Consider the following 15,433-nt stretch of genomic DNA (forward strand, 5'->3'; position numbering starts at 1 on the left):
AAAAAAAAAAAAATCCTAAACCTCAGTGAAATTGATGTGGGGTTACCCTTTGGCCATTGTGCTGCTCCGCACTCAGAATCCTGGCAGTTTTGCAAAGGTGTCTCTGGCTAGGTCAGGGCCTGGTGAGTTTCCTTCACTGTGCACCCAGGTTTCAGGCAGCCTTCTCCGTAGGGAGAAATGGAAGCAGCCACCCTCCACCCCAGTCCTCAGGAGCACTCCCGTGGCCTGGGGACAGCCAGCCTCACTTACTGAGCAAGGGGAAGGCTGCAAGCTAAGGTGTCTTGAGCCAGAGGGCAAGGCGTGAGAACAGCTGGCCTCTGCAGGAGCAGTTCGAAAGGGCAGCTGGTAGAGTGAAGAGGGAGTCCAGCAGTTTTTGACTTAAGTTCTGGATCTTGAAGAGTTTCTTGTGATTCTGGATGACCCACAGTCTCCTTGTGGAGGGCCCGGCTTGCATCTTAAATGCCAGATCCCTCCAAGTCTAGACACAAAGTGTGCATGAAGCAAAACCCACCATAAGTCAGAAAGGAAAGCAGCCAGGGATGGGAGCGGTGCTATACTCTTACAGACGTCCTGCATGGGATGAAAGAGGTTAGTTTGATTCCCACCCCATCCCCACCCCGTCTCCAGGCACTGCACCTTCTCCTTGTCTCAGCAGGTGCTGCTTTCCTTACAATTTTGAGGGCAGCCTTTTCTGCTTTACAGGATGGAGCCCTAGAGTCTCTTTCTCCCTGGTGCCCTCTCGTTAAACGGGTGGTCTTCTGTCAGGAGCCACAACCTGGGCTCCTTCAAATGGAATCAGCTGGTCTCTCGGTGTACTTGACCCATGTACATAGCAGTGTTGGGCCATTCGGGTTTGGAGAAAACCACATTAAAGCCAAGAGCCCAGTTGCACTGAACTGGCTCCGTCACTGCCTCACACTGCTGTGAGGGCAGTTCTCTCCCCACAGCTGCACGCCCAAGAACCCCAGCCTCGGAAACCCTGGCTTCTCTGCCAACTTAGTGCTGTGTGTCCTGAGCCAGGTCACCACTCTGTGCCCCTACGGGCCCTTCTGGGCCCTTCTGCATGTCGAGGGAATCTCCTGGAAGGCATTAGTGAAGCTTCTGACCCTGGTGGGACCAGTAAGGAGGTGATAATAGAACACTGAAGTGCACAGACCAAGGGATGTAATTGGAAAGGCATTATTTTTGTGAAGAGGCTATAAAATTAGCATTTAAATAACCCATCCCCTTCTCCCTGCCTCTCCCTTATCCCCCCATAATACCTCTCCTTTCCTGGAGGCCAGCCTCTTTCTGTAAGGCACTGGCCTCACTTATCAGCTGGGTCCTGACCTTCCACTTCTGTGCTGCTGGAAGAGGATGGAAAAATGTGTGGCTCGGGAGATTCCTCATTTGGGGAGATGGGGGGCGGGGCAGAATCCCATTTTCTTGCATCACTGTGAGGGAGCTCCAGGCCCTGTCCCTGGAGGAATAATTGCTGCGCAGAAGTCACAGGCCATACTGGGCGGTTCTGGTACAAGCCTGCCCTTAAAAATAATAACAATAATGATAATAATAATTCTGTTTGCATAGAGCTATCACTCATTCCTACCAATCTCCTGTCCCCTGATCCTGGCTTTTTGCTATCCCCAACCACTGGCCTTTGCAAGTGTTGGTGGGCCATGGGTTCTTCTGTTCACTTCTGGGGATCTTTAGATGCTTCCCCCTGGGAGTACCCCTAATTCTTGGGAGAGAGCAGCCAAGTTGCCAATACAATCAAATTCTCGACGCAATCTTGCTAGCAATAGTGACGCAGAAGATTCGGCTGCTGCCTCTAATTACACCAGAATGAGGCCCAGGGCTCCCTGTGGTCCTTTTTTCTACCCCACTATTCTTGGGATTACAACCACAACTTGTGGCTCCAGTTAAATTTTCTCCACCCAAACCCTGATAATAAATGGATCCATGATGATAATTAAGAGAAGAGGAAAAAAAAATATTATTTTTGTTAGGACAAACCATCGTAGATTTTTAGCAATGTGTATCTGTGTGTCCCTCACACTTTTTCCTATTCTGCCTTTTTTCATTTTCCTTTTTTTTTAAAATATTATGTACTATATTTTTAGTCTCAAGCACACTATATATTATATATATTTAATTTTTTTATATATATAAATATAAATGTTTTAAAAAGTACCATGTTTTGTGTTGTTTAATGCATGAGCAACTCTAGTTACTTAAAAGCTTGCCTGATTTGGGATGAAATGATCTAAGTTGGAGGAAAAGATAGATTTTTGGATTGAGATGGCAGAGACTATATATTTGTGTCACCTCCAGGCTGTGGGGCAAACACATTTTATTCACCAGTTTGTGTCTGTTGCAGAAGCCTGAGGCCAATTATGGCAGTTCAGAGATAAACAGCCAGAGGCTCTGTGCTTTTGGAACACAGCATCCAAATATTCTGTGCCAAATCTGATTATAGGGATAGGAAATGGGGGGGAGAATGAATCTGGGATCCAAATCCCAAAGGATTTGGGAGTGTGAGGATGAACAGGACTGATTTCACTTATTTAAAATGCAGTGGTTTGGGTAAAAAGCAAAGTTACCAGGTCGCCAACCCTTTGAACTTGAAGTGAAACAGAATGAAAAAACAGATGGTGCAGTGGTACACACACACAGAGGCCATCCTGCTGAGAAATTCTAAATTCTCCGAGTTTAGTAGAATTTTCAAAGATTTTACTTTACTCTTTTCACAGGAGTGTTCGAGGATAACTGGGGAAAAAAATTGTCTTCAGATAATGTTTTTGAAAGCTATAAATCACTAAAGAAATACAAGGGTTTATTGTTTCCCTCATCCAGTTAACAATCCAGCAAACTAAAGATGGTCCACAGTAGCCTTTTTGTACACAAGGGACACAGAACACAGTCAGAGCTAGGGATGTAAGAGAGCTGAAAAAAAATACTTTAGAGATAATGCAACCCATTTCCAAGAATGTTGTAGGGCACAACCCAGAGCTACTACAGAGGGTGGGGCAGGATGCAGTGGGGGCTGCAGTTTGGAGTGTGTCCTGGACCAGAGCCTGTAGGCAGCTCAAGGGGCGTCCAACCTAGATGGGAATAAGAGGTCTCCGTGCAAGGGGAATCTCGAGGCTACAGCCAGGTAAGTTGAACTGGCATAGGTAAAATATGGCATGATAGTTGGAATCCAGAAGCAAACAGAGAGAGTTTAAAAAGAGAGAGAGAGGGAGAGAAAGAAGAAGCAAGTTTGTGCAAACATGGAGGCCAAGTGAATTCTGTTAGGCCAAGTAGTGTTAGGTGGGGTGTTTCCTGTGCTTTGTATCTGCTTGGGATGCATTTTATTCCTCTCTGCATCCCCAGAGCCCAGCCCAAGGCCAGCAGGTACTTTGGGACAAGTCTGTGAGCTGTATAGGGTAACACATTTTACTTGTCAAACCCAAGTTCATGTGCCCTACATACAGTGAGCCCAAACAAACTGAAACATTGCAGTTTGGGGCAGAGAAAGGTTTATTGATTAAGAGGACGCCGACCAAGAAGATGGGAGATGTTTCTCGGATTCATCTTAGTGACTGGCCAAGGTGTAAGGTTTTTTTAAAGGCAGCATTTTCGGATAAGGGTTGCAGGGAGCATGACTTTTTTCTTTTTGGTTGGTGGTGAGATAACAGTCGTGTTTTGGGAATCTTAATCATCAGCCTTCTGGTTCCAACCAGTCTGGGGTCTATGGACTTGTGGTCAGCATGTAGTCACCATCCTCCACCTGGGTAAGCATCTTCGTTCCCACAGAACAACTCAAAGATGTGTGTCAGGGCTTCCCTGGTGGCGCAGTGGTTAAGAATCCGCCTGCCGATGCAGGGAATACGGGTTCGTGCCCTGGTCCGGGAAGATCCCACATTCCGCGGAGCGGCTGGGCCCGTGAGCCATGGCCACTGAGCCTGTGCTTCCGGAGCCTGTGCTCCGCAACGAGAAAGACCACAGCAGTGAGAGGCCCGCATACCGCAAAAATAAAAAAATATTTTTAAAAAAATTTGTGTCAAATTGTTAGGTGTGTCCCTCAAGGAGGAACTAGGACTCTGTCCATCACTGAACTATTGTTTCTTGACTGCTTTTCCTTTGTTTCTGCATCCCCTCACTTCCCTAATTAGTAACTGCTTGAGTCTGCTCTTTGGAACTCAGGGAAGACCTAGGAGACTAAAGCTTTTTTCTACAAATAAGACATGAGGGACACCGCAATGCTTCTGTACCCAGGAGCGTCCTGCAGGGTCTTGCTCAGTTTCAATTCCCACTTTTCTTTGATATTCCTCAATCCTGAGGGGAACAGGGGTGGGACAAGAAACGGAATAAAGTTTTAGATGGAGAGATTAGTCATAAGGTCGATGGGGACTTGGTTTTAGGGGGAACCCACTCTCATATCTAGGCACTAGATAGGCCGCAGGAGCCTGTCTCATGTATTAGGCCTCTTCCTGTGACAGGGGCCCAAGCCCTTCCCTTAAGTCACCCCCAGCCTGAAGACAAGTAGTAATGTGGAAAGGGGGATCCCTTCCAGGGCCCTAGAGTGGGATCTTGTCTAACACTCGGAAATGAATTATCTGAGGAGACACACGTGCTGACAAAGCAGGAGACTTTTTTGGGAAGGGGCACTTGGGTGGAGAGCAGGAGGGTAAGGGGACCCAGGAGAACTGCTCTGCCATGTGGCTCATAGTCTCGGGTTTTATGGTGATGGGATTCGTTTCTGGGTTGTCTCTGGCCAATGGCTGTGACTCAGGTTCCTTCCTGGTGACGTGCACATCACTCAGCCAAGATGGTGGGATTCCAGCAAGGAGGATTCTGGGAGGTTGGTAGGACATATGGACTGGTGTCTCCTCTTTTCTTTTGACCTTTCCTGAATTCTTCTGGTTGGTGGTAGCTTGTTAGTTCCGAATTCCTTACCAGGACCTCCTGTTTAAGATAATTCATGCGAGTGGTTACTATGGTCCCTGGCCGGGGCCGGTGGTTTCAGTCAGTCGTTCCCCTAACAGTAATGACACCAATAGGCCCTTTATCACCACCCTTTGCAGAGTTTAACAAGCTACTCCCTCCTTGGGAGGTCTCCTGTCTCACAGCAGGAGCTCTTGCCCTTGGCACAAATGTGCTCTTGTCTGTACCTTCACACCAAAGGGGTGAACTTCAAAGTCCTCCAAGACCTACCCCAAGATCACCTTTCCAAAGGATCAGACCATTCAGCCTTCCCTTTCACTTACCCAACATTTCAAGACAGTCTGACAGAATCATGCCTTATTTGGCATACTCCTGCACTTTGCTGCCTCTGCTTTTGTCTAAGCTCTTTTCTCTGCCTAGAATGCCCATGTCCCTTTACCTTCCTATTTCCAAATTTTGCATATCTTTAGGGCCCAGCTCAAAGGCCATCTCTTCCAGGAAGCCTTGCCTGATTCATTATGTACTCACCTTCTCTCCCTCCTAGCAAGTCTCAGGACAGGTGAGCTGCCTCTCACTGATCTCATTTGTAAATGTTTGGTTTGATTACAGGGTTTTGTGTATAACACATTCGTACTTTCCTCTTAAAATAAGGGCACTGGGAAGGCTCATCATCTAACAGAGTCCCTGGCATATAGTTGCTCAATAAGTGCTAAAGGGATGCAGGGATGGAGGGAAGGGAACCACACCCACAAACATAACGCATAAAGGGAATTTACCCTAGAGTCCATCCTTGAAGTGGGATGGCATGGTGATTAAAACATGGGTTCTCAAGTCAGTCTGCCAAGCTGATAGACATTATCAGTACTCACTAATATTGAGTCCTCTATTTGAGTCCCCTGTCTATTGGACAAGGCCAGCCTGACTAGTTTTGGCCAGTGTTCTATAAACAAAAATGACATGTCACTTCCAGACCAAAGCATTTAATTCCTAGTGTGAGACCCTCCAGCTCTTTCTTCACCTGCCATAGCGACAGGAGCTCATTTATTCCAGATGGTGCAGCTTCATAAAAGTGGAGTCCCTCTCAGCCTGGGCCCCTGAGTGATGTGAAGCAGAGCTCCTCTGACAACCCATGATAAACATGTAGTTTGAGGGAGAAGTGAATCTTTGTTTTGTTAAGATATTGAAATTTTTGAGCTGTTTGTTACTGCAACATAGTGTGTCCTATCCTGATTAATACACAATTTCACCTCTTGCTCCTGCTTGACCTTGGATAATGTTGGGGACGAAGAAATTTTCTTCTACCCTTCTAGGTTCTTCTGGCTTGTCTAAGAATTAAATTGACATGAAGCAGATTAACAGGAGAAAATCAAACAAAAATTTAGTAACATGTACACAGGAGAGAGACCCAGGAAAACTGAGTAACTCACCAAAATGACCAAAGCCCTTCCCTTAAATACCATCCTCAGCTAAAGACAAAAACCGAGGTTGACGGTGGGGAGAGTCAGTTATGGGAGGTTATAATCACAAACAAGGGTGATTATGATGCAGATTTAAGTCTTTGCCTTCTCCATTGGTAAGAACTTCTGGAGATTTAGTCATCCTTCTCTTCCTGGTACAGGGAGGGAGACCACCTGACAAATGGAGATTTCCCTTACAGATGTAAATATTTCTTACAATAGGGCAATGCCTACTTGGTTTTCAGAGCCCTTCCCAAGTCTACTGTTTCACAGAAAATAACGAGATTAAAACAATATGCTAAAAACATATTTTAGGGTGGCAAATTCTGTTCCCTTACAGCAAGTTCCTTTATCTCTCTGTGTCGCACCTGTCTCCCTGTGAAATGGACTAAGACTTCCTATCCCATATAAAGTGCTTAGCAAAGTTCTCAGCACGTGAGTACTCAGTAAATGTTAGCTTGTGTTAGCCTGTAGAAAGGAGAAGAGTGGGCATCGGCCCTCTTCCCTTTTGCCCCTCTCCTTAGAGACATCACTAAAGATGTCAACAATTGCCCAGGGGTTATGAAAAGAGCATGGAATCTGGAATGAGAAGATTTAGGTTAAAATCCCAGCACTGCTTGGGGCTCCACTGGTGGCACAGTGGTTAGGAATCCACCTGCCAATGCAGGGGACACGGGTCTGAGCCCTGGTCCGGGAAGATCCCATATGCCGCGGAGCAACTGGGCCCGTGCGCCACAACTACTGAGCCTGCGCTCTGGAGCCCGCGGGCCACAACTACGGAGCCCGTGCTCCTCAACAAGAGAAGCCACCGCAGTGAGAGGCCTGCGCACTGCAACGAGGAGTGGCCCCGGCTCGCCGCAACTAGAGAAAGCGCGCGCGCAGCGACGAAGACCCAACGAAGCCATAAATAAATAAATACATTGTAAAAAAAAAAAAAATCCCAGCAGTGCCTCCTGGAACTGGGATTCAGGGCAGGTCAGCACATCTTTCTGAGCTGCCTTTTCTTTATCTGTAAAATGTTGTGAACACACAATGAGATGAGGTACACAAAAGCCCTTTGTAAATTGCTAAATGCTATTCAAACGTGAGTTGATTACTTGGGTCTATTAACACGCTAGCATCCCACCCCCACCCCAGGCCATCGCCAATCTGCAGCATCCCTTGCCACACATTGCTCCTACAACCGTACCCCCCACCCCTACAAGCGCACACAAGGTACTGACAGCTTTAACAGTGACCTGCTATTGGGAGAATGTGCCGATCCAGCTGGGACAATAGAGAACATCTTTATGGTCCCCAGAGTTCCAAAACCAAAAGACCAGCTCTTTGCAAAGCAGGAACCTGGGGGAGGAGAAAGATCACTTCATCGGCACTCACTCTCCCACTTCCTTTACTCATTGTAATTAGCTACACAGAAACAACCTCCCGGGGAGAGCAGAGCCATCAGTTTCCAGAACTGAACCGGGGAGCTTTGTCTTTCTGTTCCTCTCCACATAATACTGCTCTCTTGGCGGTCGCTATGCAAACACATCCTGCATTCATTTGCAAACTGGGGAATATTTCATATTTTGAGGGTCAGATAAATGTTCCGACTCCCCAAAAGAGACACAGGTTAGGATTTCTTTGCAAACAGTATCGTGTCAACCCTCCCAGTCTGGATCCTCAGTGATGCTATATAGCCTGAGGGGTGACCAAAATCTTGCTCTTCTCAGAGCCCTCACTAAAATAGATGCTTACCTGTGGTGAAGAGAATCTCAAAAATGGAAGGCATCTCTGGGGCCATCTGGTCCAACTATGGACCCAAAGGAGGAGCCACTATTCGGCCTCAGAGACAAGTGGGTTCTGCGTCAAGGCCATCAGGGGACTGGAAAGCGGGGTGGCTTTTTATGGAGTCTGGGCTTTGGAATCTGAATGTTTGGGCTTCCCTCCAGCTTTTCCAGGCACCAGCTCTATGCCTTTGGGAAAATCATTTGACCTCTTCGGGCCTCAGTTTCCTCGTTGATAAAAATCATTCCTCATTCATGCAAAAAATATTTATTGAACATTCACCATATGTCTGGCACTGTTCCAAACCCTGGGGGTACAGCAGGGAACTATGCAAGGTCCCTGCTCTCCTAGCATTTATATTAGAATGATGGGACTCAGCGGAATACAGGGTACAGTGGGGGACGGACTTTATGTTGGGTGGTCAGAGAAAGACTCTAAGATAAAAGGAAAGGTAAACTTGGAAAAAGAATATTCTAGGCAAAGGGAACTGCAGCTGCAAAGCCCTGAGGCAAGAAATGAGTTTAGAGGGGGGGGTCAAGGCCCAGCAGGGGGTCTGTCCAGGGGGAGTAGAGAGAGGTGGTAGGAAATCCCATTAGATAGAAAGGTGGGGTCGAATAGATCCTGTGAGGACTTGTAGGCCATTAAAAGGACTTTGGAAATTATTCTGAGATGAGAAAATGTAGTAAGTCAAGCCATATGAAATTGCTGTTTTTGTAGATCAGAAATGGTCGAACATTAGCAATGTTATATGGTTCAACCTAATAGATGTAAACATGCAGTATTGTTAATTTGTAGGGCCTTAACTATACTTACACCCCTACTTCCCTATCGATACTTTTGAGCTTTAAGCTTTTTCGGCTGGCAATAAGATACTGGAATGTCCCCCCTGGGCAGAAACCGTTCCGAGCAAACAAGTATGGCGGGGGATGAAACCTCGAGCAAACCAGTATGGCGGGTGATAAGAATGATTAAGCCAGAGTTTAAAGGTCGCCCTAGCCAACCATAACTCATGTGACTCAACCCCCCACCACAAAAACACGAAAATGTAAAGTAGGCATCCGACAGCTAACCAATCAAGGAACTAGAGCCAAGACCCCACTCCGGTAAATGTAAAGTAGGCATCCGACAGCCAACCAATCAAGGAAGTAGAGCCAAGTCCCCACTCCGGTCCAGGAACAAACAAACCAATGAGAAAAAAACCCTTGATATATCCACACTTTGCATAATGAAAAATGAAAGCTATAAAATGTATGTGATCCCGCTTGGGGGGGGTTCCTCTTCGGCCTCCTGCGTGAGGACCAAGGAACCCCGGTGCACCGGCTCCTAATAAACCTCTTGCGTGTTGCAGCGACTCTCGACTCTTGGCGGTTCTTGGGCGAGCTGGGATTCTTCGGAGACCGTTTAGGTCTAACAGATTGGGGGCTCGTCCGGGATCCCCACTCGCCCCGGGTCGCAGGAACCTCGGGAGTTGGAGGTATCAGGTAGGCCTAATTGTCTGTCTGTTCGTCTTCTGTCCTCTGTAAGCCGCCATCAGAAAGAAGCCGTGCGAACCGGCTCGCTGTGAAATCTGTATTGGACTCCTGGCTAGGCAGACGTGCCAATAGCTGGTGTCCACGGACCCTGGGGGACGCCCTGGTGGTCCATCTGGAAGGAGAGACAAATTTTGTCTCCCCTTCACCGGTCCTGGCAGGATATACAAACTGCCATCTGAATCTGAGTTGGTTGCAGTTTTAAAACGAGCTCGCGGCGGCAATATTAAGGTGTGTCTTCTGAAATTTTATTGTTCTCCTGTGCTCTATCTTTCTCCTGACGGACGATAATGGGACAAACTATGACGACGCCTCTCTCTCTCACTCTAAGTCACTGGACCGAAGTTAAGTCTAGGGCCCACAACCTTTCGGTAGAAGTAAGGAAAGGGAGATGGCAAACGCTGTGTACCTCTGAGTGGCCTACATTTCAGACAGGGTGGCCACCCGAGGGATCCTTTATGTTAGATCAGATCAGGCTAGTCAAGTCTAGGGTCTTTAACACAGGACCCCACGGACACCCAGACCAGACACCATATATCCTGGTCTGGGAAGATCTAGTTCTCTCCCCGCCTCCGTGGGTCCGGCCCTTTGTTCCCTCAACAGGCATGTCTGCATGCGCACCAGCACGGTCGGAAGTACTGGCCCTGAAAAAGGCCCCGGACGCCGAGAAGTCATCTGAAGCCCCGGACTCATGGAAGGCGATATATCCAGACTTGCAGTCCGATCTGCTTCTCCTCGATCCCCCACCACCACCTTACCCTCCAGCCCTAGACCCCATACCGCCTCCCGATTCCCCAGCTCCACAACCCTCCGCACCATTAGGGCCACCTGTTGTGGCAGAGGGGGGGGGGTCCCTCGGCGGGCACCAGAAGCCGGAGGGCTATTTCCCCGGATTCTACCGCTCTACCCCTTAGAGAATATGGCCCCCCCGATAACCACGGGAATAGGCCCCTCCAATACTGGCCCTTTTCCTCTGCAGATCTTTATAACTGGAAGATGCATAACCCTACTTTCTCTGAAAATCCACAGGCTCTCACTGCTTTAATAGAGTCTCTTGTCTTCTCCCACCAACACACCTGGGACGATTGTCAACAGCTCCTCCAGACTCTCCTCACAACTGAGGAAAGGCAACGGGTTCTCTTGGAGGCTAGAAAGAATGTGTTAGGCGCCAATGGGCAACCTACCCAGTTGCCTAACGAGATTGATGCCGGTTTTCCACTCGTCAGGCCGATTTGGGACTTCAATACCCCAGAAGGTAAGGAGCACCTGAAGATGTATCGCCAGGCTCTGGTGGCGGGTCTCCATGGAGCGGCCAGGCGCCCCACGAATTTGGCCAAGGTAAGAGAGGTAACTCAGGGGCCCCAGGAGTCACCAACCGTGTTCCTAGAACGCTTAATGGAGGCTTTTAGACGGTTCACTCCTTATGATCCAACTTCTGAGGAACATAAGGCCACCATAGCAATGGCCTTTATTGACCAGGCGGCCCCTGACATTAGAAAGAAGTTACAAAGGCTGGATGGCCTACAAGGTTTCTCACTTCAGGACTTAGTAAAAGAGGCAGATAAAGTATATAATAAGAGGGAAACAGAAGAGGAAAGGGAAGAGAGGAAGCAGAAGGAGCAAGAGGCCCGTGAATTAAGGCGGGACAAGCGGCAAGAGAGGAATTTGAGTAAGATACTGGCCACTGTAGTCAGAGGAGGAAATATTAGAGACAGGAATAGACAGGAAGGGCGGACAGGAAGGCGACCATTAGACAAGGATCAATGTGCTTACTGTAAAGAAAAAGGTCACTGGGTAAGAGAATGCCCTAAAAAGAAGAATGGGGGAAACCAACCAGAGACAAAATTTTACCCCTGGAAGAAGAAGATTAGGGAAGTCAGGGCTCGGACCCTCTCCCCGAGCCCAGGGTAACTCTTAAAGTGGAGGGGGAACCCGTCCAGTTCTTGGTAGACACCGGCGCTCAGCACTCAGTCTTCCTCCACCCAAAAGGCCCCCTCTCAACTAAAAGGTCATGGGTCCAGGGGGCTACAGGAAATAAGCAGTACTCATGGACCACACGAAGGACAGTAGACCTTGGGATGAGACAAGTAACCCACTCATTCTTGGTCATACCTGAGTGCCCATACCCTCTGCTAGGCAGAGACATACTCTCTAAGGTGGGGGCCCAGATCCACTTCCAACCAGAAGGACCCACCATAACTGACCACAAAGGGAGATTACTCCAAATTTTGACTATGAAGTTGGAAGATGAACATAGGTTATATGAAGTGCCCTCGCCTCCACAAGTTGATATGCAAGATTGGGTGACCAGGTTTCCACAGGCTTGGGCAGAAACTGCCGGTATGGGAATGGCAAAATATCGCCCCCCCGTGGTGGTAGAACTCAAAGCAACCGCCACCCCGGTGACAGTCCGCCAGTACCCTATGAGCAAGGAAGCCCGGGATGGCATTCGTCTTCACATACAAAGGTTGCTGGAATTAGGGATCCTGGTAAGGTGCCAATCTGCATGGAATACCCCTCTTTTACCAGTTAAAAAGCCAGGAACTAATGATTACCGGCCGGTACAAGACCTACATGAGGTGAATAAGCAAATAGTGGACCTCCACCCCACGGTGCCCAACCCCTACAATCTCTTAAGTACTCTTCCACCTCAGCACACTTGGTACACTGTTTTGGATCTTAAAGATGCTTTCTTCTGCCTGAGACTCTCCTCTCTCAGCCAGCCTTACTTTGCATTCGAATGGAAGGATCCAGCGTCGGGGATGTCAGGCCAGCTGACCTGGACTCGCCTACCCCAAGGATTCAAGAACTCCCCCACCATTTTCGACGAGGCCCTACACCAGGATTTGGCATCCTATAGAGAGTCCAACCCACAGGTAACTCTCCTTCAATATGTTGATGATCTTCTTTTAGCGGCAGAGACCCAAGAAGACTGCGTCAGGGGGACTGAAAGGCTATTAACGGAACTTGAGACACTGGGATATCGGGCTTCAGCAAAGAAAGCACAAATATGTCAACGACAGGTCAGTTACCTGGGGTACTTGCTAAAAGAAGGACAGAGATGGCTCTCGGAAAGTAGGAAAAACACCGTTGCCCACATACCGACCCCCAAGAGTCCTAAACAGGTTAGGGCATTTTTGGGGACGGCCGGATTCTGTAGGCTATGGATTCCGGGGTTTGCTGAATTAGCAGCCCCTTTGTATCCCCTGACCAAGAACGGCATCCCTTTCGCTTGGGGTGATAAAGAACAACGGGCTTTTGACCAAATTAAACGAGCCCTACTATCAGCCCCGGCTTTGGGGCTACCAGATGTAACTAAGCCTTTCCATCTGTACGTGGCCGAGAATAAAGGTATCGCAAAGGGAGTACTAACTCAGAAACTGGGCCCCTGGAATCGCCCGGTTGCGTACCTATCAAAGAAATTGGATCCTGTGGCAACAGGATGGCCCGCCTGCTTAAAAATAATCGCCGCCGTGGCCGCTTTGGTCAAAGATGCTGACAAATTGACTTTGGGACAGAACTTAACGATAACAGCCCCCCATGCATTAGAAAGTGTGATTCGTCAGCCACCCGACAGGTGGCTAACAAATGCCAGAATGACTCATTACCAAACCCTGCTGTTAAATTCAGACCGTATTAAGTTTACATCAGCCACAGGACTTAACCCGGCCACCTTGCTGCCTGACCCCGACCTAGAAGGCACCACCATCATCCATGATTGTCAGGAAGTATTGGCTGCAGCACACGGTAGCAGGCCAGACTTGATGGATCAGCCTCTCCCCGATGCCAACTTTACCTGGTTTACTGATGGAAGCAGTTTCCAGAAGAAGGTAAGCGTCGGGCGGGAGCAGCTGTGGTAGATGGGAAAGAGGTCATCTGGGCAGCCGCATTACCGCAAGGGACATCGGCCCAACGGGCTGAACTAATTGCCATGACCAGGGCATTGGAACTAGCAGAAAACAAAAAGGTAAACATCTATACGGACAGTAGGTACGCATTTGCTACCGCCCACGTCCACGGGGCCATCTACCAACAAAGAGGGCTGCTCACCTCAGCGGGCAAAGAAATTAAAAACAAGGAAGAAATAGTGGCCTTGCTGGCTGCCCTCATGCTCCCCACTAAAGTCAGCATCATTCACTGCCCCGGGCACCAGAAGGACAATACCCCGGTGACACGGGGCAACAACATGGCAGATAGGGTGGCACGAGAAGTGGCGCTAGGGGAAATTATACTAGAACTATCGGACAAGAGTCCTGGGGAACCAAATGACAGGGGAATAACCACCCCAGCCATAACCAAAGAAACATTGTCTCCTCAACAAGCAAAACCCATGCTACAACAGATTCATAGATGGACACACTTGGGAACCAAAAAAATGGTATCCCTACTACACAAGGCAGGTTATGATACTCCTGGACTAACCAAATTAGCTGAACAGATTGCCCGGGAGTGCATTCCATGCCAACAGGTAAACTCCCATAAAGGAAAGCTTGAGAGCGGGAAAAGGCTCAGAGGAGACCGCCCAGGAGCCTATTGGGAGGTCGACTTCACTGAAATACGCCCTGGAAGGTATGGTAACAGGTATCTCCTAGTTTTCATAGATACCTTCTCAGGATGGATAGAAGCTTTCCCAACGAAAAAGGAGACAGCTACTGTGGTGACCAAGAAGATCTTAGAAGAAATTTTCCCCCGGTTCGGGGCACCAAAGGTAATAGGATCCGATAATGGTCCCGCCTTCGTCGCCCAGGTAAGTCAGGGTGTGGCCAAATACCTGGGGACTGATTGGAAATTACATTGTGCCTATAGACCCCAGAGTTCAGGACAGGTAGAAAGAATGAATAGAACTCTAAAAGAGACCCTAACTAAATTGTCCATAGAGACTGGCGGTACAGATTGGACGGTGCTCCTTCCCTTAGCCCTGTTTCAGGCTAGAAATACCCCCTCCCGCTATCATCTCACTCCATTTGAAATTCTATACGGGGCCCCACCTCCCCTTCTCACGCTCGGGGAAGGAATAAGTCCTGACTGCCAGAATAACACTGGCTTATATGCTAGGCTATTGGGACTCCAGTTGGTCCAAAAGGAGGTGTAATCCCAGCTGGCAGAGGCTTACCGACCCGGAACACCAGCAGAGGCTCATCCTTTCCAAGTCGGAGATTCCGTGTACGTCCGTCGACACCGAACCCAGACACTAGAGCCTCGGTGGAAAGGACCATACATCGTCCTGCTCACCACCCCCACGGCTATAAAGGTAGACGGCATCGCTGCTTGGATTCACGCCTGACACGTAAAAGCTGCGCCAGCGTCTGCATCATCATCGGAATGGCGGGCCCAAAAGACCAGCAACCCGCTCAAGCTCAAGTTCCTGCGCTCACCAGACTCATAACTCTGACTTTGTTACCCCTACTGGCTGTGAGTAACTTTAGTCCTCACCTGCCCCAGCGTTTAACCTGGCAGGTGATTTCCCAATCTGGAGATGTAATATGGTCTGTTAGCCATACCGCTGCCCCTTGGACCTCGTGGCCAGACCTCTTCCCCGATGTTTGTAAGTTGGCCCTGGGAGCCCCCCCTAACTGGGATGTAGGGGGATATCACGATCAACAAACTGCCCCGAATCAGCGGCCGGGGACAGCGCCCGGGGACTGGGGATTAGTCCCTGGGGGGGGAAATTGTTCGACCAAGAATCAGAGAATCATGCTCAGGGCCCTCTCCTTTTATGTATGCCCTGGATTCCATCGTCACCGGTCTTTGAATTATCGGTGCGGGGGAAGA

The 15,433-nt window shown here is 48.8% G+C and overlaps 1 protein-coding gene across 1 annotated transcript; it reads left to right on the forward strand.

The window, feature by feature from the left end:
• Positions 1–9,547: 9,547 nt before the first annotated feature.
• LOC136794209 (uncharacterized) lies at positions 9,548–12,201 on the forward strand. The gene is made up of 2 exons (XM_067033520.1): positions 9,548–10,999; positions 12,191–12,201. Exon 1 carries the CDS (start codon positions 9,952–9,954, stop codon positions 10,573–10,575), a length of 624 nt encoding a protein of 207 aa, XP_066889621.1. The 5' UTR covers positions 9,548–9,951; the 3' UTR covers positions 10,576–10,999; positions 12,191–12,201.
• Positions 12,202–15,433: the final 3,232 nt, after the last annotated feature.

Source organism: Kogia breviceps, chromosome 1, assembly GCF_026419965.1.
Source record: "Kogia breviceps isolate mKogBre1 chromosome 1, mKogBre1 haplotype 1, whole genome shotgun sequence".
NCBI lineage: Eukaryota > Metazoa > Chordata > Mammalia > Artiodactyla > Physeteridae > Kogia > Kogia breviceps.

Excerpts from the sequence above, each read along its gene's own strand:
- LOC136794209 (XM_067033520.1), top strand. The coding sequence starts at position 9,952 with ATGGGACAAACTATGACGACGCCTCTCTCTCTCACTCTAAGTCACTGG.